The 23,450-nt window shown below is 38.1% G+C and overlaps 1 protein-coding gene across 1 annotated transcript in view; it reads left to right on the forward strand.

Moving 5' to 3' along the window:
• Positions 1-23,450, forward strand: part of MAP3K2 (mitogen-activated protein kinase kinase kinase 2) — a 208,349-nt gene that overhangs the window by 112,210 nt on the left and 72,689 nt on the right. The window contains exons 12-13 of the mRNA XM_006903148.1: positions 9,880-10,028; positions 11,583-11,714. Coding sequence (XP_006903210.1) covers positions 9,880-10,028; positions 11,583-11,714 — 281 coding nt within the window. The remainder of the gene's footprint in view (positions 1-9,879; positions 10,029-11,582; positions 11,715-23,450) is intronic.

Raw genomic sequence — 23,450 nt, forward strand, 5'->3', positions numbered from 1 at the left:
AAACAAACAGATTTATCCTGGAGAGGGTTAAACCAGGCTACTCCTTGGAGGCAAGGATTCTGGGGCTTCGTCTGACATACTTTGGGCATGTTGCCAGAAGGGAGAGGTCCTTGGAGAGGGACATCATGCTTGGGAAGGTGGAGGGACGGCACAAGAGGGGAAGACCCTCTATGCGGTGCATTGATTCAGTGACTGGAGTAATCAGGATGGGTGTGTCAGAGGCAGTGAGATTGGCACAGGCTAGAGCAGGGTTTAGGGTTTTTGTACATAGGGTCACTATGAGGCGCAAGTGACTCGACGGCACATAACAACAACAACGACTTTTCCAATTTGAATACCTCTTACGTCTTTCCCTTGTCTTATTGCTATCACTAAGACTTCCAATACAGTATTAAATAAGAGGTGATAATGGGCATCCTTGCCTAGTTCCTGTTCTTAAAAGGAATGCCTTTAACCTCTCTCCATTGAGAACAATGTTGGCTCTTGGGTTTGCATAAATATTTTTTACTATATTGAAGAAATTACCATCTAGTCCTATTGAGTGTTTTAATCAGAAAAGGGTGTTGGATTTTGTACAAGGCCTTTTCTGCATCAATTGATAGAATCATGTGGTTTTTTGTTCTTTGCTTTGTTAATATGATGAATTACCTTAATTGTTTTTCTTATATTGAATTATCCTTATATACCTGTTATGAATCCCACTTGGTCATGATGGATTATTTCCTTGATGTGTAGCTGGATTCTATTGGCCAATATTTTATTCAGGATTTTTGCATCTATGTTTATAAGAGATATTGGCCTGTAGTTTTCTATTTTGGTGTGTCCTTTCCTGGCTTTGGTATCAAGGATGTTTGCTTCATAGAATGAGTCTGGGATAATTCCATCTTTTTCTATGTGCTGAGATAGTTTATGTAGAATTGGTGACAGTTCTTCTCTGATTGTTTGATAAAGTTCACTAGTAACACCTGGTCCAGGGCTTTTTTGGTTGGAAGTTGTGTTATTACCTTTTCAATTTCTTCTGTTCTAATGGGTCTGTTCAGATGTTCAATTTCGGTTTGTGTCAGTTTAGGTAGCTTGTACATTTCTAAGTATTTGTCCATTTCCTCTAGGTTTTCATATTTAAGTATGCTTTTTCATAATATTCCAATGTTAGCTCTTTTATTTTCATTGGTTCTGTTGTGATGTTGCCTGACTCATCTCTTATTTGCATTATTTGTGTCTTCTCCTTTTTTTCTTTTGTGAGTTTTTCTAATGGTTTGTTGATTTTATTGACTTTTTTAAAGAACCAACTCCTAGTTTTGTTGATAGTTTCAATTGTTTTTCAGTTTTCTATTTCATTTATCTTTGCTCTAATTTTTATAATTTCAGTGTTTTTAGAAGGTGTCAGATTTTCTTGCTGTTCTTTCTCAATTTGTTGGAGATGTTGTGTTAAAGAGTCAATGGTCCATTTCTCCTCCCTATTGATATGTTTGCTTATTGCTATAAACTGACCTCTGATTACTGCTTTGGCTGTTTCCCAGAGGTTTTGGTAAGTAATTTTTTCATTGTCATTTGTTTCAAGAAACTTTTTAATTTCATTTTTTATTTCTTCTTGTACCCAGAAGTGTTCAAGCAAGTTGTTGTTCAGCTTCCAAATATATCATTTTTTATCTCCTTTATTCTCTTGTTATTAATTTCTAATTTTGTGGCATTGTGATATAAGATACTTTGTATAATTTCTGTGTTTTTTAATTTGTTGATGCTTGCCTTGTGACCTAGAATGTGATCTGTTCTGGAGAACGTTCCATGCACATTGGAAAAGAAGGTATATTGTGCTTTTTTTGGGTGCATTAGCCTATGAATTTCTATGAGATCGATTGGTTAATTGTGTGGTTTAATTCTTGAGTATCTTTGTTGAGATTCTTTTTGATAGTTCTCTCTTTTTTTGAAAGGGGTGTATTGAAATCTCCAAGTACTATAGTAGTGTTGTCTATTTCCTTTTTCAATTTTGCTAATGTGTGTTTTGCAGGTCTTTCATTTGGTGCATAGATATTCAATGTTATTATATCCTCTTGTTCTATTGACCCTTTGAGAATTATGTAGGGACCTTCTTTGTCCTTTGTGATGGTTTTTACATTGAAATTTCTTTTATCCAAGATTAGTACCGCTACTCCTGCTTTTTTTTTGTTGCCATTTGCTTGGTATATTTTTCGCCATTCTTTTCTTTTTAGTCTTTCTTTATCTTCATTTTCAGATGTGTCTCTTGTAGACAACATATTGATGGATTTTTTTTATCCTATCTGCTACTCTATTTCTCTTCTGTGGTGCATTTAAACCATTCATGTTCAGTGTAATTATTGAGAGGTAGGGTTTCATTGGTATCATTTTGTTCAATTCTTTTTGGTGTTGTTGCTAGTTACTTTGGTCCATCCTGTTTTCTGTGGCATCTCTACATGAAGGACATCTCTCAGTGTTTCCCGTAAGGCTGGTCTTGTTTTTATGAACTCCCTCAAGTTCTGTATTTCTGGGAATATTTTGATGTCTCCTTTGTATTTGATGGACAGTTTTGCTGGGTACAGTATCCTTGGTTGACAGTTGTGTTCTTTGAGTGTTCGATATATGCCATTCCATTGTCTTCTTGCTCGCATGGTTTCTGCTGAGAAATCGGCATTTAATCTTATCTGTTCTCCCTTATAGGTTACTCTTTGTTTCTCTCTCTTTGCATTCAGTATTCTCTCCTTATCTTTGGTTCTAGCAAATTTGACAATGATATGTCTTGGTGTTTTTGTTTTAGGGTCTATTCTATATGGTGTTCACTCAGCTTTTAAAATATATTCTGTCATTCTTCATTATGCTTGCAAAGTTTTCCTGTAGTAATTCTTCCACAACTTTTTCAGTGCCTTTACTTGCTTCTTCCCTTTTTGGGATTCCAATGATGCGAATGTTATTTCTTTTAATGGTATCCCACATTATTCTGAAGTTTTCTTCTGTTTCCTTTTTTGATTCTGCTTTTTTCTCGGTCAGATGTGTGATGACAATTCTATCTTCTATTTTACTGATTCTGTTTTCCATCTCTTCACCTCTATTCATATGTGCCTCCATCATGTTGACAGCATCAGAAACCTTAGATTTCATATTTTGGATCATGGTTTCTTGTTTTTCCTGTTCCTCTAATGCTTCATTTGTTTTCTCTGGATTGTTCTGTATTGTTTTTTAAAGCTCCTCCTGACTTTTTACTGTAGTGTCCTGTAATTCTTCAAGTTTGTTTTTCATCCATTGAAAATATTCAATCTTTTTTTTAAAAAAAAAATCTACATCAGAGAGTTCCATCAGACTTTCTGGCTTCATGAAATCCATTGTTACTGTGTCATTTTGGGGGGGAGATATCTTGTTTTGGGCTTGCGTGGCGAATGAGATACTCTGCTTCTTTCTAGACATTGTCGTGGAAGAGTTTTTGAAAACTGTGGTGATAGCTGGTTCTTGGTTTTACATCACTGCTCCTCTGTCGAGTTGCTCAGGACTTCCATGTTGCTTGAGTTAGCGGGACCAACGTGGTCAGGCCAGACAATCGTTTGTAGTCCAAAGGAACTAAATCTTAAATGTTAGACTTTTTCAGGGGAGGTTGATAAATGCTATAATTTGGCCTATGTTTTTTTTAAATTCCTGGCTCCAAATTCAAAGCTGCGGGGTGGGGGCGCAAACTTCTGGGGTGAAAGAAAAGCTCTTACTCAAGTCAGACACAAGCTAGTCCACGAGCTCTTAGAGGGAGCCTCTTTATGTTTAGCTGTTGCATTTTCCTGGTGCCACATACAAAATAGGGCATGAGCTCAGGTGAGATTGGGATTAGGCCCTAGAATGATCAGCAGGAGTGGAAATGAAACTGACTGCCTTGATCCTGAGGAGGGTATAGGGTACAAGGAAGGAGATTGTAAGTGTTTGTCCTCATCTACCTTGTGGTGTAGATACCCCTGAAGTCCTGAATTCCCTTGCAAACTAGATTGGCAAATGACTATATGTGCTATTTGTGTTCTGTCAGTCTCTGTTTTCATTGTTTTTAATCCGTTTCTTTAGTCAGTCTGTGTTTGAATTACTACTTTTTCATTTAAACTGAGAGTTCCAGAATTATCATCTTGATCTATTATCTTTGGTTTTTTATATCTTGTTTGAAGAAATTCTGCAAGGATCCCATCTTCTTAGCCTGTCATGTAACCCAAAAGTCTGTACAAGAGCCTTTACTGTATATAGTTCATAGTTATTTTAATCTGATTCTGTTGATTGCTATGTATTCTCACATTGTTTTTGCTTGGTGAATGTTAAAATTTTATGTTGAATTCCAAATATTAAATATAGCATCTCATAGAATGGTATTTTTGCTTAGGATAGACCCACTTCCTTTACTAGGCCATTATTGTGGGAGTTAATCTGAGTAGATGAATTTTATTGTGGTGATGGTTCCTGTGTACAACTAACTTAAAATTCTTCTAGTTACTTTATGGTTCGGATGAAGGCTGCTTTCATTCTCAGCATTTGGATTTCCTTGTGTGTCACATGCTCTGAGATGGTCTCTCCCCCTCTCTCAAAAATCTATTACTATTACTTGTTAGCCTGGAATAGAGGAGTGCCATTATCCTAGACAAGCTTTATTTTTAGCCAAACCAGCCCTATATCCCTGGTCCTAAAGAAATAGACTTTCACTATCCATGGTTCATAATCATGAAGGAAGTGCATCAGGGGTGCATCCTATTTCCATACCTTTTCAATCTGTATGCCGAACAGATTAGTCAGGAGGCTGGGCTTTCTGAGGAAGAATGTGGCATCAGGATTGGAGGAAGACTCTTCAATCTATGTTACGCAGATGACACAACCTTGCTTGCTGAAACTGAGGAGGGTCTGAAACGCTTCCTACAGAAGGTCAAAATCTGTGTCTTCAATACAGATTGAAACTCAACATCAAAAAGACAAAGATTCTCACCACTGAGCCAATTGGCAGCACCATGCGATGGAGAAGAGATTGAGGTTGGTAACAATCATAGCTTACTCGGCTCCACAATGAACACTCTTGGCACAAGCAATCAGGAAATTAAAAAATTAATTACATTAGATAAATCTGATGTCAGGGATTTCTTCTCCAGAGTACTGAGAAGTAACGATGTCAGTCTAGAGACTAAGGTTTGCCTAATCCAGGCCATGGTCTTGCTATGCATCAAACCTGGACAGTGACTAAGGATGACAGAAGAAGAATTGATGCCTTTGAGTTGTGGTGCTAGGGAAGAGTCTTGAACATACCATGGACTGCCAAGAAAACAAGTAGACAAGTAGATCTGTTTTGGAGAGGGTGAAGCCAAGGTTCTCCTTGGAGTCTAAGATTTTGAAACTCCATTTTGTATGCACCATGGATCTCATTTGCTAATTTAAAAGGTAAGACAAAAGCAACTGCTATTGCAGAGTCTGACTCACAGCTATCATGCATGATAGAGTAGGGTCCCAGATGGTCCACATGGGTCACAAGACTGTAATCTTTATGGGAACTGGCTGCCACCTCTTCTTCCTGCAAAGCAGACACTGTATCTAAACCACAAACCTTTGATACTAGTCTATAGCTTTACACACTGCACCACCAGGACTCATTGGAAGACCTGGAGAGGCAATACATTGACTGGTAGGAAAATAGCCATGAAGCAAAAAATTCATCAGAAGAAAGACCTCTTTTTAAAGTGAAAATAGCAAGGATGTCACTTTAAAGACTGAGCTATAACTGATCCAAGTCATGATATTTTCATTTGCTTCCTGTGCATCTAAAAACTGGACAGTGAATAAGGACGACAGAAGAATTGATGCCTTTGCATTGTAATGTTGGAGATGGATATTGAATATCCCATGGACTGCCAAAAGAACAAACAAGTATTTCTGAGGAAGTATAATCAGATGCTCCTTATAGACAGGATGGTGAAACTTTGCCTCACCATACATTGGAGGGACAACTGTCAGGAAGAATCAGTCTTTGGAAAAAGACATCATGCTGGGAAAGATAGGTCAGTGAAAGGGGTAGACTCTCAAGGAGGTGGATTAACACAATGACTGTAACAATGATCTTGCGCATGGCAGAGCTTATATTGACCAGGCAGGATAGCACAAAGTTCTAATCTATTGTTCATAGGGTTGCGATGAGTTGTAGTTGACTCTTGGCACCTAACAACAAAACAATGCTCTAAGGAGCACTAGTGGTTTAGCATGTAAAATGTTAGGCTGTCAAACTGAAGGCCAGAGCTTTCAATCTACCAGCCATCATATGGTATAAAGATAGGCCATCTCCTTCCATAAAAATAGAAAGCCTTCTATAAAAACCAATACAAGGTTGCTGTCAGAATTGTCCTGATGGCTGTGGGTACATTTTTTTTTCTTGTTTGTCAAGACTTTTTAATATCCTTTTATCTTTAATCCAGAATGGTGCATAGCGTGAAAGCACATACATACATAAAGTCATGCCACTGATATATTTTCATTCTCAATTAGAACCAGGTTAATTTTTTTTTTTACAAAAATAATACATCAATAAATATGTGGATGTGTATATCCTGCTATGTCACATCAGAAAGCATATGATATTGATTCATCCATTACTGGCCATGGTAAGTCTGATCACTTGGTTACGGTGGTTGCCCATTACACCTCTGCATTACTCAGACCCACTTTCCTGATAATTAATAATAATCTCTGAGGTAAAACTTTGTGTGAATATGCTGATCTGCAGTAATCTCTCAATCATTTTTACATTTGATGATCCTTGCCAGAATCTACTTATTAAATTGTAAAATGATGATTTTCCTAAGGAAAATAATTAGATAACAACTAAATGCTTTCATTGGGTTAGCACCCAATCTGGTACCTATTTTAAGTTAATTTTATCATTAACAACATTAAGAAAAAATGACGTTTACTCAGGAGAAAAGGAGTTGGTTCCAAACAGAGAAACACCCATTCTCAGTGAAAACAGCCACTCCACTAGACCATAAAACAGGGTACATTCTTACACTGTTGGATCAGGAAGTGAAAATCACAGTCAAGGGTGGGATATTGATATGCAAGTATTTGACAGTGATGGGTCCATAACACATAAATGAGATTACTTGATTAACCAATCAAATACAAGTACATATAATTCAGCTTTTTACTGGATGATAACAGAAGGGTGGAGAAGTCTAATTTTATGGTAACTCATTCTTCTAGCATGTCTCTTTCTGGAAATCCATTGTAAACATTTGTTGTTGTTGTTGTTAGGTCAAGCCGAACATGACTCAGTGATCCTATGAACAACAGAGCTGAATTCTGTCCTATCTTGTGCCACCCTGATCATCCCTAACACAGTTATCATTCATCTCATTTTAGGTCTTTTCTCTTTCACTGACCCTCCACTCTACCAAGTATGATACCCCTTTCCAAAGAATGGTCTCTCCTAACAACCTTCCCAAGATTTGTGAGACAAAGCTTTGCCAATCCTTGCCTCTAAGGAGCACTCTGACAGTACTTTCTGAAAGACATGTCTTTTTATTCTTTTGGCAGTCCATGGAATATTCAGTACTCTTCTGAACACCATTATTCAAAGGCATCAGTTATTCTTCCATCATCCTTATTCACTGTCCAGCTCTCAGATGTATAGAAAGTGACTGAAAAGACCATTGCCTGAATCAGGTGCACCTTAATATTCAAACTGGCATCATTGCCTTCTCAGTAATTCGGAGATGTCCCTGACAGCAAACTTGCCCAATGCAGTCTCACTCCTGATTTCCTAACTGCTGGTACTAAGGGTGTTGGTTATGGAGCCAAGTAAAATGAAATTGTTGATAATGTCAAACTTTTCTCTATCAATCATAATGTTGCTTATCGATCTAGTGGTAAAAACTTTTGTTTTCTTGATGTTGAGATGTGATCGATATTTAAGAGTGTAGTCCTTGATCGTTTGCAGCAAGCACCTCAAGGCCTCACGATCAGCAAATAAGGTTGTGTCATCTGCATAACACAGGTTGTTAATGTGTCTTCCTCCAGTCCTAATGCCACATTCTTTTTCATAAAGTCTAGTTTTTTAAATGGTTTGCTGAGTATACAGAATGAATATGTATAGAGAAAGGGTACAGCCCTGACAGAAACCTTTCTTGATTTTAAACCATATAGTGTTCCTTTGCTCTTATCAGAAAACAATATCTTGGTCTAAATATAGGTTTTATCTAAGAGTTAAGTATTCTGGAATTTCCATTTTTCTCAAAGTTAGCCATAGTTTGCTAAGGTCCACACAGTAAAATGCCTTTATATAGTCAATAAAACACAAATAGACATTCTTCAGGCATTCTGGGCCTTCAGTCAGGATCCATCTGACATCAGCAGTGATGTCCTTGATTCCATGACCTCTTTTAAACCCAGCTTGCATTTCTGGCAGTACTCTGCCAAAGTACTGTTTTAGTAATCTTTGTATGATCTTCAGCAATATTTTGCTTGCATCTGGTATTATTGCTTAATAATTTCCACGTTCTGCTGGATCCCCCTTCTTAGGAATGGAACAAATATGGATCTCTTCAGTCAGTCAGGTAGCTGTCTGCTACATTTCCCGGTACAAACTGGCATGTATGTCCAGAGCTGCATTCTGTTAGTTAAAATATAATTGGTATCCCATAGATTTCTGGGCCTTATTTTTTTTTTTGCCAATGCCATCTGTACAGCTTTAACTTCTTCCTTGATTACCATTGGTTCTTGATCAAATTCTACTGCCTAAAATGTCTCAGTGCCAACTAATTCTTTTTTGATATATTAACTGTGTATTCCTTACATATTCTTTTTTATATTGGTTTGCATAGAAAATTTGTATACAGTGTTTTCCACACATTCCTTTGTTGACATTGTGTTTCATACAATGTATTTCATATACTATGTTTTATAAAATTAATCACCATTGGGGGGGGCACAATTAATCATCCTTTTAGGTCTCCAGTAGATCTTTCCCATTTTATTTACTCCTTCTCTCCACCCCAGAAAATTGTGTGACCCTTTGATTTCTCCTATGGACACCATCACCCCTCTCTGCTTCCACTCTTTCCTCTCTTGGAGCCCCATACACATTTTAATAGTTATCCTTCTGTTTCTAAAATAATGGTCTTATGTATATTTGCCCTTATGAGACTGAATTCATTCTCTCACCATACTGCTCTCCAGTCTCTCCCAAGTTATGTAATATTTTTGAAAATCATTGTTCATGAGTGATGCATAGTATTCCATCAAGTGAATGTATCACAATTTCTCAGTCCATTCAATTATAATTGGATGTTGTTGTTGTTATGTGCCATCGAGTCGTTTCCGACTCATAGCGACCCTATGTACAACAGCTCTAAACCCTGCTCTATCCTGCGCCAACCGCACTGCCTCTGACACACCCATCCCGATTACCCCAGTCACCGAATCAATCCATCTCATAGAGGGTCTATTTCCATGTTCTTGGAACTGTAAATAATGCTGCTATCAACACTGGTGTACAAATCTCCATTTGTATCTCAGTTCTAATTTCCTTGAGGTATATTCCTAGCTGTGAAATGTGGGTACATTTTTAATGCTTATAACTTTCTTGTAGGTGGAAGCTGAAAAACTAAATGCATTTATCACTGTAGTAAGGATTAGTAATATGTAATACAATCACTGTTATCTTAGGAAAAAATTTGTAAAAGAATGAGTCATTCATGGATCATGAACTGCAAAAAAGTTTCAGAAAGGTGACAACTGTTGTGAAGTTAGATGATTATAATTTCCCTTATATGCAAGCATATTCAATTAAGGATGTCTCCTTTGAAATATTCTCATTTAGCCCTTAGTCATTTATGTGTCATCTAACTATTCCATTTAAGAGTATTCTTTTTTCAGCACCTCGTGCTCCAACCAACTGGAGATTGGGCAAACTGCTGGGCCAAGGAGCCTTTGGCAGGGTCTACCTCTGTTATGACGTTGACACAGGAAGAGAATTAGCTGTTAAACAAGTCCAGTTTGATCCTGATAGCCCAGAGACCAGCAAGGTAAGAACCACTGCCCAAGTTGCTTTTGTCAATTATAAGTAGTTTTTTTGTATAGTATAGCACATACAGATACAGAATATTTGACAAATCAAGTAACTAGTTATCTGTTTTGTACTGTGCATTTTTTTCCTTTTTTATATATCAATGAAATCCTAATTTTATTTACCAGTTAAATCCTAGGATGCCATCAGGAATTGTTAGAAATATTATTTTAGAACCAGTAGAATTTTTTTTATTATTTTGTAGTGAGTATCATTTTCAGGATAGTCCAAGAATGACCGGAACAATATATCAATAGAAAACTACCAGAAGTTCAGGCTGTGTTTGAAGAGGCTGTGGCACTAGGGACATGATAGAGTCAATGTTAGATGGATCTTGGCTGAAAGCAGAGAATACCAGAAGAATGTCTGTTTCATTGACTATACAAAGGCATTTGGCTGTGTGGATCACAACAGATTGTGGCTAACCTTGAGAAGAGTGGAAATCCCAGAACACCTGATTATGCTCATGTAAACCTATAGTTGGAATAGTTGGACCAGGAGGCAGTCCTTAGCACAGAGCAAGGAAACACTGCATGGTTTAAAATAAGAAAGGGAGTGCATCAGGGATGCACCCTATCTCCATTCCTTTTCATTCTGTATGCGGAACAGATCATTCAAGAGTATAGACTTTTAAAAGGAGGAATATGACATTGGAATTGGAAGAAGACTCATAAACAACCTGTGTGATGCAGATGACACAACTTTGCTGGCTGAAACTGCGGAGGACCTGAAGCATCTGCTGCAGCCTTCACTATGGATTCAAGCTCACCATCAAGAAGACAAAGATTCTCACCACTGGTCCAATTGACAGCACCATGATATATGGAGATAGTTAATAATTTCAGCTTGCTCAGGTCCTCACTCAACACTGTTGGCACCAGCAGTCAGGAAATCACAAGATGAATTGTACTGAGGAAATCTACTGTCAGAGATCTCTCCAGAGTGCTAAATTGTAAAGATAACAGTCTGGAGACTAAGGTGTGTCTGTATCAGTCTAGAGACTAAGGTGTGCCTGTCCAGGGAGTGATCTTCTCAATTAATTGCTGTAAATCAGAGAACTGGACATTGAATGAGGGTGAGAGAAGAGGAATTGGAGAAGAGTATTAAACATACTATGAACTGCCAAGAGAATAAACAAGTCTGTCTTTCAGAGTGTGACACCAAGTTGCTGCTTGGAAACAAAGATTTTGAAGCTTCATCTCACATACTTTGAACATGTTGCCAGGAGGGACCAATCCTTGGAGAAGGACATCATTCTTGGAAGGGTAGATGGACACTGAGGGGAGGAAGACCCAGATGGATTGACACAGTGACTGGGCTAATAGGGGCAGATATATTGGAGACAGATTGGCTCAAGATAGGACAGGTTTCAGAGCTATTATGCATAGCGTTGCTATTGAGTTGCAGGTGACTTGACAGCACTTAACAACATCACATGGTGGTTTGTGAAGTTGAAAACTTTTTCCTTATCTATCAGAATTACAAGGGCTTAAAGGTGAATTCTGTCTTTCAGGAAGTGAATGCACTTGAGTGTGAAATTCAGTTGTTGAAAAACTTGCTACATGAGCGAATTGTTCAATATTATGGCTGCTTAAGGGATCCCCAGGAAAAAACACTTTCTATATTTATGGAATATATGCCAGGGGTAAGTTACCAAATCTTTTGAAAATGTATGTATTCTGTTTAAAGTCTTAGCTTAGGAAGGAAAACCAAATTTTATTAAATAGCAGTGCTGTTTAATAATACTTTAAAATAAAAAAAATACTTTAAAAGAGTTTTGAATTACAGGTGAATAGCTCTTGTGGTCTGATGGGTAAGTAAGGAGTTGCATCATTACCCCAAAGGCAGGCAGTTCGAGTCCACCAGGGGGAAGGATGGTCAGTTTCTTCCAATACTCTGTACAGCCTCTGAATACCACTTGGAGAGTGAGGTTCTGACTTAACTGCAGTGAGCTAAGCTCAGTAGAATTTTATATTCTCTTCATTTGTCTTTGTTATTTTTAAAATCAGTTGTGTTTTTAAATGCTAATATACTTTGAAGCAAATTTCAGATTTAATAGTAGTTCATATGCAGCATTTCCTAAATGTCTTAAAAATATCCATCACAGCTAATTTGTTAAAACCAAGATCCAATCATGAGAGCTGTAGATTATTAAGGATCAATGATGTCAGTATGAGAACTAAGGTGCATCTCATTCAGGCCATGGTCTTTCTGATCACTTGCTATACATTGAAGAACTATACAATAAATGACAGAAGAAGAACTATTACCTTTGAGCTGATGTTGGAATAGGGTATTGAATATCCTGTGGACTACCAAAAGAACAAATATTTCTTGGAGAAAGTACAGCCAGAGTTCCTCCTAGGAAGCAAAGATGATAAAAGATGATACTTCAGACATGGCAGAGGCTATTTCTTGAAGGACATCATGATTGGAAAGGCAGAGGGTTGATGAAGGAGACTCTCAACTAGGTAGATTAACACAGTGACTGCTGCAATGGATTCTAGTTTGTTAGGAAGTATGAGGATGGCATAGGATAGGATGGGGTTCATATCTTTTGTTCATAATGTGGCTGTGGGTTGTATTCAAATTGATGGCACCTAACAACAACAAGGGGACCTGGTGGTGCAGTGGTTAAGAGTTTAATTTCTCTAAAAGAAATTTCTTTAATTACATCCTATTTCTGTAAACACATGAAACTGAGGAGGACCTGAAGCGCCTGCTGCAGAGTGTCAAGGACTGCAGCCTACAATATGGATTGAGGCTCAATGTCAAGAAGACAAAGATTCTCACCACTGGACCAATTGGCAGCATCAGGATGGATGGTGAAGAGATTGAGATTGTACACAGCTTTAGTTTGCTTGGCTCCATAGTCAACAGTCTTGGCACCAGCAGCCAGGAATTTAAAAGGCACATTGCCATGGGAAAGTCTGCTGTTAGGGACCTCTCCAAAGTGCTGAAGAGCAATGGTATCTCTTTGGAGACTAAGGTGCGTCTGATACAGGCTTTGGTCTTCCCAATCACTTGTTATGCATCAGAGAGTTGGACAATGACCAAGGAGGATAGAAGGAGAATTGATGCCTTTGAGCTGTGGTGCTGGAGAAGAGTATTGAGAATACCATGGACTGCTAGGAAAACAAACAGATTTGTCCTGGAAAGGGTTAAATGGGTGGCTCCTTGGAGGCAAGGATTCTGAGGCTCCGTCTAACATACTTTGGACATGTTGCCAGGAGGGACGGGTCCTTGGAGAGGGACATCATGCTTGGGAGGGTGGAGGGACAGCGCAGGAGAGGAAGGCCCTCTATGAGGTGGATTGATTCAGTGACTGGGATAATTGGGATGGGAGTGTCAGAGACAGTGTGATTGGCACAGGACAGAGTGGAGTTTAGGGCTTTTGTACATAGGGTCGCTATGAGTCGCAGGTGACTCGACGGCACATAACAACAACATTTCTGTAAATATTTTACAACCTTAGAAATCCTAAGGTACTGTGAGTCCAAATTGGAACATAATGTGTATTGGGTTTGGTTTCTTGTTTATTTAAAGAAATAGCTTATTATAATTGAATATATGAAGTTGCAGTTCAGTTTCTGCATCACTAAATGTTACTGTGGCTCACAGTCTTATATTTGAAAGTATCTGTATGTGGATTTGGATGGAAATGTTAAAACGTAACCAAACTATTAAAAAATTAAAATTTGAAATTTAATTATGATTCTAAAACAAAGTAAAAAGCAGTGTAGGCTAAGTAAATGAAGCTTGTAAAAAGAAGAGGGAGAAGAACAGAAAATCAGCCACTGGCTAATCTTAATGTAATTGGTTGAACTCTGAAAACAAAGGATATTGGTTGGATATTAGGTAGTATCTAGCCTGGGGAGTAAGGGAGGGACATTCATTTGCACAAATCATTTGGTGTAATCTGAAAACTTTAAGATGATAAAAATACCCCTTTTCTCTAGAATGATGTATTTTTGAGTACCACTGAGTTAATAGCTGACCGTCCAGAGGCAGGAAAAATTGCAAGAGAGGAGATTGCCTATTTGGTGGATTTGAACCACCAAGTTCTTATGAACCATGTCTTTAAGATTACAGTTTTTATCACTAGGCCACCAGAGTGTTCTTTTCTCTAGAAGCAAAGGAAATTAGGAAGTGTCACTTTCTTTGAATTATATAACTAAGAATTCAACTCATTGCTGTCAAGTAGAAACTGACAGTTAATGTTTTTAGATACTGATAGTTTTTAAAAAGCTAATGGTTTTCTAGACTTCCCATTTTTTTCTAAGTGTTATGCATAATGTATTATGATCCACATAGTCAAATACCTTTGCATAATCAATAAAACGCAAGTAAGCATCTTTCTAGTATTCTCTGCTTTCACTGGTATTTCAAATTATAGCAAGCTCACCTGTGGTGAACAAATTTCAGTATAAGTTCAAGAGTAAGAAGCTAGACTTACTATCCACTTCTGAAATAACAGCCTATGGACAATAGTGCAGCGTTGTTGGATAAAACAACAAAAGATGAGTCCCATTTGGAAGGCACACAGAATGTGATTTGGAAAGAGCTACCCTCTCAAAGTAGGGCAGCTGATGGAATAAAGCTTTCACCCAGTGAAGAATCTTTATTTGTTGATGTGGTCAGACTCAAATTGATGAGAAACAGCTGCAAGCTACCAATAGTAATTAGAACATGAAGCATATGAAGGATAAATCTAGGAAAATTGGAAGTTGTCAGAAATGAAATAGAACTTAAAAAGAACGATATCCTAGGCATTAGTGAGCTGAGATTGGAGCTGAGATTGATATTGGACATTTTGAATCAGACAGTCACATGATTTAATATACCAGAAATGACAAATGAAGAGGAATAGTTTGCCATCCATTGATAAAAAGAGCATTTCAAGATCTATACTGAAGTATAGTGCTGTGAGTGATAGGATACTGTCCATATGTATACAAGGTAGTTATTTTATTCAAATATACCACTAAAATCAAATGCTGACATCTGCCAACTTAATGCAGTTTGAAATTGATCAAATATGCAGTCAAGATGCGTTAGCAATAATTGATGACAGGAATGCAAGAGGTGGGATTGAAGGACTAGTAGTTTGAAGTATTTCCCTGGGGAAAGAAATGAGTCTAGAGATAGAATGATGGAATTTTTTCCCCCCACAACAGTCCAGAATAAGAGGTGCATAGCAAAATGGACTGGGGAGGGGAGAGAGGGAGAGAGAGGATTATGCAACAATGAAGTGGTTTTTTTTTCCTTTTCATTAGTTTATTTACAAAATTCTAATACAAATGCAAACAAATTCTTGCAATTTCCCTCAACCCCCCATCAAATTGTACAGTCCAATGATTAATCCTCTCTCCCCCCTGTACATCCACATCCCTCTGCTTCCAGCCTCTTCCACCCCTTCTGGATCCTTATATTCATTCTTGAGTAACGGTCTTATACAATATTTTTCCTTGTGGAACTGAGTATGAGAGCAATAAATGATTTATTCATTGCAAACACTTTTTATAAAACCACATAAATGGCAACTATACTCATGAACTTCACCTGATGGACTCCCCTCCCCCTTTGGACTTTTACACACATCTTACTAATAATCTTTCTGTTTTTACAACAATTATTTTTTGTTGTTGTTGTTGATCTTTTTTTTAACTGTGATTTTAGCAAAAGTTTACAGGAAAGTCGAATTTTCATTTACTCATTGTTATACCTTTTCCTCTTCACCGCATCCCAGTTCTATGGAGCAAGCATAACCCTAATCAAAAAACTAGGCAAAGACTGATGAAAGGCAATTGAAAATCCTTGAAAGAAAAGATAAAAGATGGGCAGTTGAAAGATACGGGAGGATAAAATGTTTTCCATATAAAATTATTTCAACTACTCTGTCAGTGTTTTACAGGTATTATTAGCTTAATCCATCCCTGTAAGACAGGTACTATAGATATCTGTATGTTTTATAGATGAGGCACAAAGGTAATTAAGTAATTTGCCACAGTTACACTGCAAAAGCTCCTGAGTCTACTTTTTGATAGTAAAATGAGAAAGCAATAATTGAAAAATTAATCTAAAAGAAGGGAGCTCTGATGGCCTAGTTGCAAGAAGCAGCTCAGCAGTCCCGAAGGCATGCATTTTGAGTTCGCCAGTTGCTCTGTGGGAAAAAGACGGGCAACCCATGTGGGAGGTTTTGTAAGCTTTACCCTTTTGTTAATTTTTAGTTTTATAGCACTTGATCTGAGAAGCTACTTAGTATTATTTTAATGCTGTTGCTTTTTTAAATTTGTTGAGGGGTTTTTTTGTGTCCTAATATGTGATAAATTCTAGAGAATGTGCCATGTGCACTTGAGAAGAAAAAGTAAATTGATTTTTGGTTTGGTGTAGTACCCTGAATACATCCACAAGGTTAGGTTTGCTGATTGCATACTGTAGATCTTCTCCATCTTTTGTTTCTTTCAAATTGATCTGTCCTTTGGTAAGAGTAGTGTGTTAAAGTCTCCTACCCCTATTGTGGTGCTATTTCTGTCTTCAATTTTGTTAACCATTGTTTTATGTATTTTTCAGGTCTGTCATTTATTTCTTCTTGGTCTTATGTGCTTTTGATCATTACATATAGTGCCCTTCCTTATCTTTTATCCTAAGGTCTATTTTATCAGAGTTTGGTATTGGCTCTCTTTCCCTTTTGTAGGTGCCATTTGTTTGGCATATTTTTTTCCCCAGCTGATTTTTAGTCTTTTCCTCACTTATTAGATGTGTCTCTTAATGGGCTTTCTTTTTTGTTGTTGGCTTTTAAAATCCATTTCTTACTTTATTTTTCTTTATTAGTGCAGTTAGTTCATTTACATTTAATGTGATTATTGATGGGCCAGATTTTATTGCTGTTATTTTTCTGTGTTCTTTTTCTCTTGTTTCTGATTACTGTGGTTACAGTGGTTTCTTTCCTTTGGTGTCTCTGAAGGAATTCTTTTAGAATTTCTTGTAGAGTTGGTCTTGTTTTCACAAGTTCTTCTAGTTCCTGCTTTTCTGCAAATAACCCGATTTCTCCTTCATATTTGATGGACAGCTTTGTTATGTACAGGATCCTTGGCTGACAATTGTTTTCTTTCAAACTTCTGTATATGTCATCCCCTTGTCTTCTTGCTTACATGATTTCTACAGAGAAATCAGAACTTAATCCACTCATTTTTTCCTTTGTACATGACTCTGCTTTTATTGCACTTCTCTCAGTATTCTGTCCTTATCTTTTATTTTGGAGAGCTTGTCTATGATATGTCTTAACGTGGTTTTTTTTTGGGGGGGTGGGGGGTGTCTAGTCTGTTTGGGATGCTGAGCTTCTTGAATGTGGATTTCCTTGTTTTTCATAATTCCTGGGAATTTTTCTTCTTGTACCTCTTCCACAGTTGTCTCAGTGCTTTCACTGTTCCACTCATGTTCTGGGATTCCTATTGTAAATATTTTGTTCCTCTTGATGTCAAAACACATAATTCTTACGTTTTCTTAATTTCTTTCTGCCACCTCTGTTTTCTCTCCTGCTAGTTCCCATTCAGGTTCTTGTTTTCAGTCTCGCTAATTATCTGTTCCATCTCCTCTGTTCTGCTTTTTTGTCCCTTCAGCATGTTGAATACTTCTGCCATTTTAGTCTTTATATTCTGGAGTGTGTTTTTATGAATTTCTGTTCTAGTACTGTTCTGATTCCAGTACTATGTTGACTATATCCTCTCTGTCTTATGTTGATGTTTAAATTTGTTCTACATTTTTATCTATAATATCAATTATTTCTTCTGCAGTTTCTTCAATAGTAGTTCATATTTCTCCATGTCTATATATTTCTTGTGGCTCCCTATCTCTGACATATCACCTTATTAATGACTACCATTCTTTCTTTTATCATTTCCACCTTCTTTTGTAGCTGTTCAAATAACTCCACTTCAGGATACGACTTCTGGTTTTTTATCTCTGTGGTATTCACTTTATTTATGGTTTCCATTCTTCTATTTTTGTACCTTCTATAGCTGTTCATAATACTCTATGTTAATATATCTCTTCTGCTTTTTTGTCTCTGGGGTATTCATGGGTCTGAAATACGCTCTGCTTTTTAAACAGAAGGCTTATTTTGTGTTTTTTTCCCCCACGATGTTTGATGCTGCCTGCTGCTTTTTTCATGTTATTTGATGTTTTTCTTGGTATATGTCAGGTCGTCTCTAGTATGTCTATATATAGGTGTTGACAGTAATTTTCTTTATGATGTTATTTATTAGTTGCAGATTTAAAGTGTTCCCTTTATGGGGGAGGACATGTCACTATGCTTGGAGTCTCTTCTGGGCCTGTGCAATAGGAAACTTCCCTTTTCAAAGGTCCATCAACTTCTCCTTGGGCTGTAGTGCAGCCTTGCAGTAATTTTGCCTGACTTCTCTTGCCTCTTCTAATGTTTGGAATTATTCTTAGTGGTGCTGATGAACATAGCAGCCAGAGACTACCTTCCCCTGGCAGGCAGCTGCACTCTCTCTATCCAACATGGAGTCAAGGGGGAGCAGGGTCCCATCTCTATCTTGCCACCCTCTCAATTATGATACCACTCTCAGTTTTTGAGTGTAGCTTAGTAGAGATCTTTCCATCCTGTGCCCCCCTTTTCTAAAATTTAGAATTGTCCTTTGTGGTGCTGATGAGCACAGCCCCCAGAGACCAACTTCCCAAGGTAAGAAGCTCTCTGTCAGGTCTGTACATTGTGTTTTATGCAATCATTCATATATATTTTATTTTATATGATTAATTGTTGTTGATCTATGTCTATCTTTATTCTGTCTTTTTAAGCTGTCATTGAATCTTTCCCATTCTTCCACTCCTCATCTGCCCACTAACCTCTGGTATCCCAGTGATTTTGCTTCTTCTCCATTTTCCTCCCTCTTTCTTCTTCTCCTTTTGAACATTTATGTATATCTTGCTAAGTTACCTGTTTTACACAATGGTCTTATGCAATATTTGTCCTTATGTGACTGAGTTACAGGTACTGCTGGTAGGATTATAAAATGGTGCAACCACTCAGGAATGTAACTTCGTGTTTCCTAAAAAAAACACTGAGCATAGAAATCCCACATACAACTCAGCTGTTCCACTTCTAGGAATATTTCCTAAGGAGATCAGAACAGAGACATGAACAGACACATATGTTCATAGCAATGTTATTCATATGTTCGTTCATAGCAGTGTTATTAAGAATAGCATAAAAATGGAAACAGCCCAAATGCCCATCAGCAAACAAATGGATTAAGAAATTATAGTACATTCACACAGTGGAATACTATGCAGCACCATAAGGAATGATTTCATAAAATACTATTTAAAACCATCTTAATAGTAGGTTTGGTACATGAAGTAATAATGAACAGAATTCAGATGAGTTGTGCAATGACATCAAGAACACTATCTGTGAAGAGCACAAAAGGTCATTACAAAGATAGAGAATAAAGAAAAGACCAAAATGGAGGTTAGAAGGGACCCTGAAACTTGCATTGGAAGGAAAACGAATGCAGAGATAGGAAACCTGAACAGAAGACAAGACTAAGTATTGTGATTAAATGTGCAAGGAGCTAGAGTTAGGAAACCAAAAAGGAAGAACACACTCAGCATTTCTCAAACTGAATGAACTGAAGAACCAATATAAGGCTCCTTGAGTTATAACACTGAAGGATTAAGTGGGCAAAAACTTGAATTTTTCAGGAGGCATCAAAAGATGATAGAAAGAAACAAAACCAGTACACACAAAAAATTGTGGGCATTAAACCATTTCAGGAAGTAACATATGATTAAGAATCAATAATACTGGAGGTCGAAGTCTAAAATGCACTAAAGGCAAAAAACTAGAACCCTAGGAACTAATGGGAATACCAATGGAACATGCTAACCAGTCTATGCCAATAAAGGTAGAAGATAGCTACTTGGCCAACTGGGTAGAAGAGATCCAAATTTGTTCCATTCCCAAGAAAGACAAAAAACGGACAGAGGAGGACAAGGTCCGAAATGTCTTTCTGAAGGACCAGGTGCAGTAAGAATAGCACAGCCTCTAACTTCCCAGGAGTAGAAAGCAGATAAAGATCCCATAGCCCAGCCCCACGTTGCCTGTAGAGCCACAGCAACAGCAAAAGGTTCATTTGTTGCTGACTCCCAGACTCACAGTTATGGTACCCAATAATGGGTTTTATTAGGGAAGGAAGTTGGAGAGTAGCAGAGGCAAAGGCTCACCCAAAATAAATTCAGGTTTTAGGCCAAGGCACAATTCTTCAGTTAGTTCAGTCGCTAGTTTCAATTCACTAACCAGCTTTTTCTTCCATCATCAAGTGTAAGAACAGCAAAACCTTTAACTATAGCTAACACAAATGCAGGAAGCCTCAGGTTACATCTTGCCGGTTTCTCCACAGTGATGCCACAGAATCTCTAACATCATCACCAGGATCTTGCTAACAGTATCCCTCAAGTCTTGCTCACCTCAAGTTTTGCTGTTCAGTGTGGGAAGCACTCTTTCTCTCATCCTAGTCCCAAAGCTAATGCCAATTTGAAAGACCATGTAAGAGAAGGCTAACTGTATTGGCTAAAAAAAAAGTCAACTTGAAGGAAAGAGAGGTAATTGTGAACAGTGAATGAATTTTTTTTTTTAAGTGCACTTGGGGAAGGAGACATGTTGTGATATAGTTGATACACTCTTAATAGGATTAAGTTACTGAAATATATGCATATCAAACTTTCAGAGACTTTTTTTTTTAGTACCAAGATAATTTTTTTAACAAAAGCCTGTAAGAATGCTTAATACTTGTGATTTCTGGAATTTCTTTTCAGTATCTCAAAAATCAGGATAACGTTTATTCTGAAATCAGCAGAGCAGGTAGTAGAGGGTAGCCATTAAGTAACATTATTCATACTTATGTTAATTATGTTCATAGTTATGTTAATAACTAATGTTAATTATTAATTACTTTATATCCAAATGTAAGGAGCCAGTAATGCAGTGGTTCATCACTGCAAATTGAAAAGTAGGTGATTTGAGTCCTACCAGCTGTCTGATTAGAAGCAGGAGAGGAATCCACTTCCTAAATAACATGCCTCTGGAAACTCTATGACCTTTGATAAGTGTCAGTAGTTGTAAAAGGGCTTCAGGCCTTTTGTTCATCGGTTTGCTATGAGTCATACTTGACTTGACAGCAATCAACAACAAAATGTACAACAGTGAATGAATGAAAATCTAACTTTTGGCACTCAGGCAACGGTTTCTCGGGTGACGACGTGCTTGGCCGATGACAGGCTCAGCTGATGGCGGGCTCAACCAATGGCATGCTCGGCCGAGGCACAGGCAGTCTTATTTGCTGAGGACTGGTGATTTGGCAGCTTAATATCTAGGAACAGACTGTAACCCCTAACTCCCACTGGTGCCCAAGTCCTGTGCTCTCCCATCGGCACCCCCACCCCCACCACAGCACCGCATCCAGGGACACCACCCCACCCCTGTCTTGCGCCCCCGCACTTCTGGCATACCCTGGTGGCCTCACCACAGCCCTGCAACCCTGGCAGTGCTCCAGGCCACTAGAGACTTCTTCATGCAGCACAGAGACCTACTAACAGCAATGGACAATACAATTCTGAATCAACACACAATGGCACACCACAGATCCAGACATCGTCTGAAGCCACCAGTCGAGCTGCTGTGGGACTGATCTACCCCAAGAAAGGCTGATTAGAATCCTAATTCTGTTTTCTTGGGCACCATGGATTGTCCGGGAGAGTATCCAAGGGTGAGCCCTCTGGTGGGAATTTGTCTGAACTCTCTTGGGCCACGCCAACTGCCCAGGAACAAGCGGACCAGTGGTAAATTGTCTGAACTTTTGTGGACACTGAAGACCAGCCAGAGGTGAGTGGGTTGCTGGGAATTTGACTTTGTCTTGTTGGGTCCCCTTGGACCCAGAACCCTGCTTGGGCAGAGGCCACTGCACAAGGGCACCTGTGTAAGTGCCACTGAACAGGGACCACTGAGCGAAAACCACTGGGTGGAAGAAAGACAGCTGGAATTTGAATAGGGACCTCAATTGTAAGCACACCCAGACAACTAAGGTCTGAGTGAGGTCCCCCGAGTGGTTGACATGCCCTTGATATCATCCCACCCCCATGCATTCCCCACCACATTTAGCTCCACACTTGTGCTTACACATCTGGTTAATCAAACTACCTTTAATTAGGAGTAACAATATTAATCTCTGATGAAATAAATATCAATGTAAAAACCATCACGGAAGACAAGGAAGGTCACTACATAATGCTGAAAGGGTCGATAGAACAAGAGGACATAACAATAATAAATATCTACGCACCAAATGAAAGACCTGCAAAATACATAAAACATTAACAAAACTGAAAAAGGAAATAGACAACACTACTGTAATACTTAGAGGCTTCAATATACCCCTCTCAAGAAAAGACAGAACTACCAGAAATAAACTCAATAAAGATACTGAAGAATTAAACCATATAATAAACCAACATGGCCTCATAGATATTTATAGGCTAATGCACCCCCAAAAAACAGAGTATACCTTTTTCTCCAATGTGCATAGAACGTTCTCCAGAATAGATCTAGGTCACAAGGCAAGCATCAATAAATTAAAAAAACAGAAAAATAATACAAAACATCTTTTCAGACCATAATGCTACAAAATTAGAAATTAATAATAAGAAGATAAAGGAGAAAAAAAAACAAATACATTTGGAAGCTGAACAACTCCTTCCTTGAACATGACTGGGATGTTGTTGTTATGTGCCATCAAGTCATTTGCGACTCATAGCGAACCTATGTACAAAATCCCTAAACCCTGCTCTATCCTGTGCCAGTCGCATTGCCTCTGACACATCCATCCCGATTACCCCAGTCACTGAATCAATCCACCTCATAGAAGGTATTCCCCTCCTGCGCTGTCCCTCCACCCTACCAAGCATGATGTCCCTCTCCACGGACCTGTCTCTCCTTACAACATGTCCAGAGTATATCAGACGAAGCCCCAGAATCCTTGACTCCAAGGAGTAACCTGGTTTAACCCTCTCCAGGATGAATCTGTTTGTTTTCTTGGCAGTCCATGGTATGTTCAACACTCTTCTCCAGCACCACAGCTCAAAGGCATCAATTCTCCTTCTATCCTACCTAGTCATGATTGGGTACTAGAAGAAATGAAAAATAAAATAAAAAAGTTTCTGGAAACAAAGGACAATGAAAACACCACCTACAAAAACCTCTGGGAAAGTGCATGGAACATTCTCTAGAATAGATCACATTCTAGGTCACAAGGCAAGCATCAATAGATTCAAAAACACAGAAATAATACAAACCATCTTGTCA

This window comes from Elephantulus edwardii, unplaced genomic scaffold, assembly GCF_000299155.1.
Source record: "Elephantulus edwardii isolate Elephantulus edwardi_28Jun2011 unplaced genomic scaffold, EleEdw1.0 scaffold00523, whole genome shotgun sequence".
Taxonomy (NCBI): domain Eukaryota; kingdom Metazoa; phylum Chordata; class Mammalia; order Macroscelidea; family Macroscelididae; genus Elephantulus; species Elephantulus edwardii.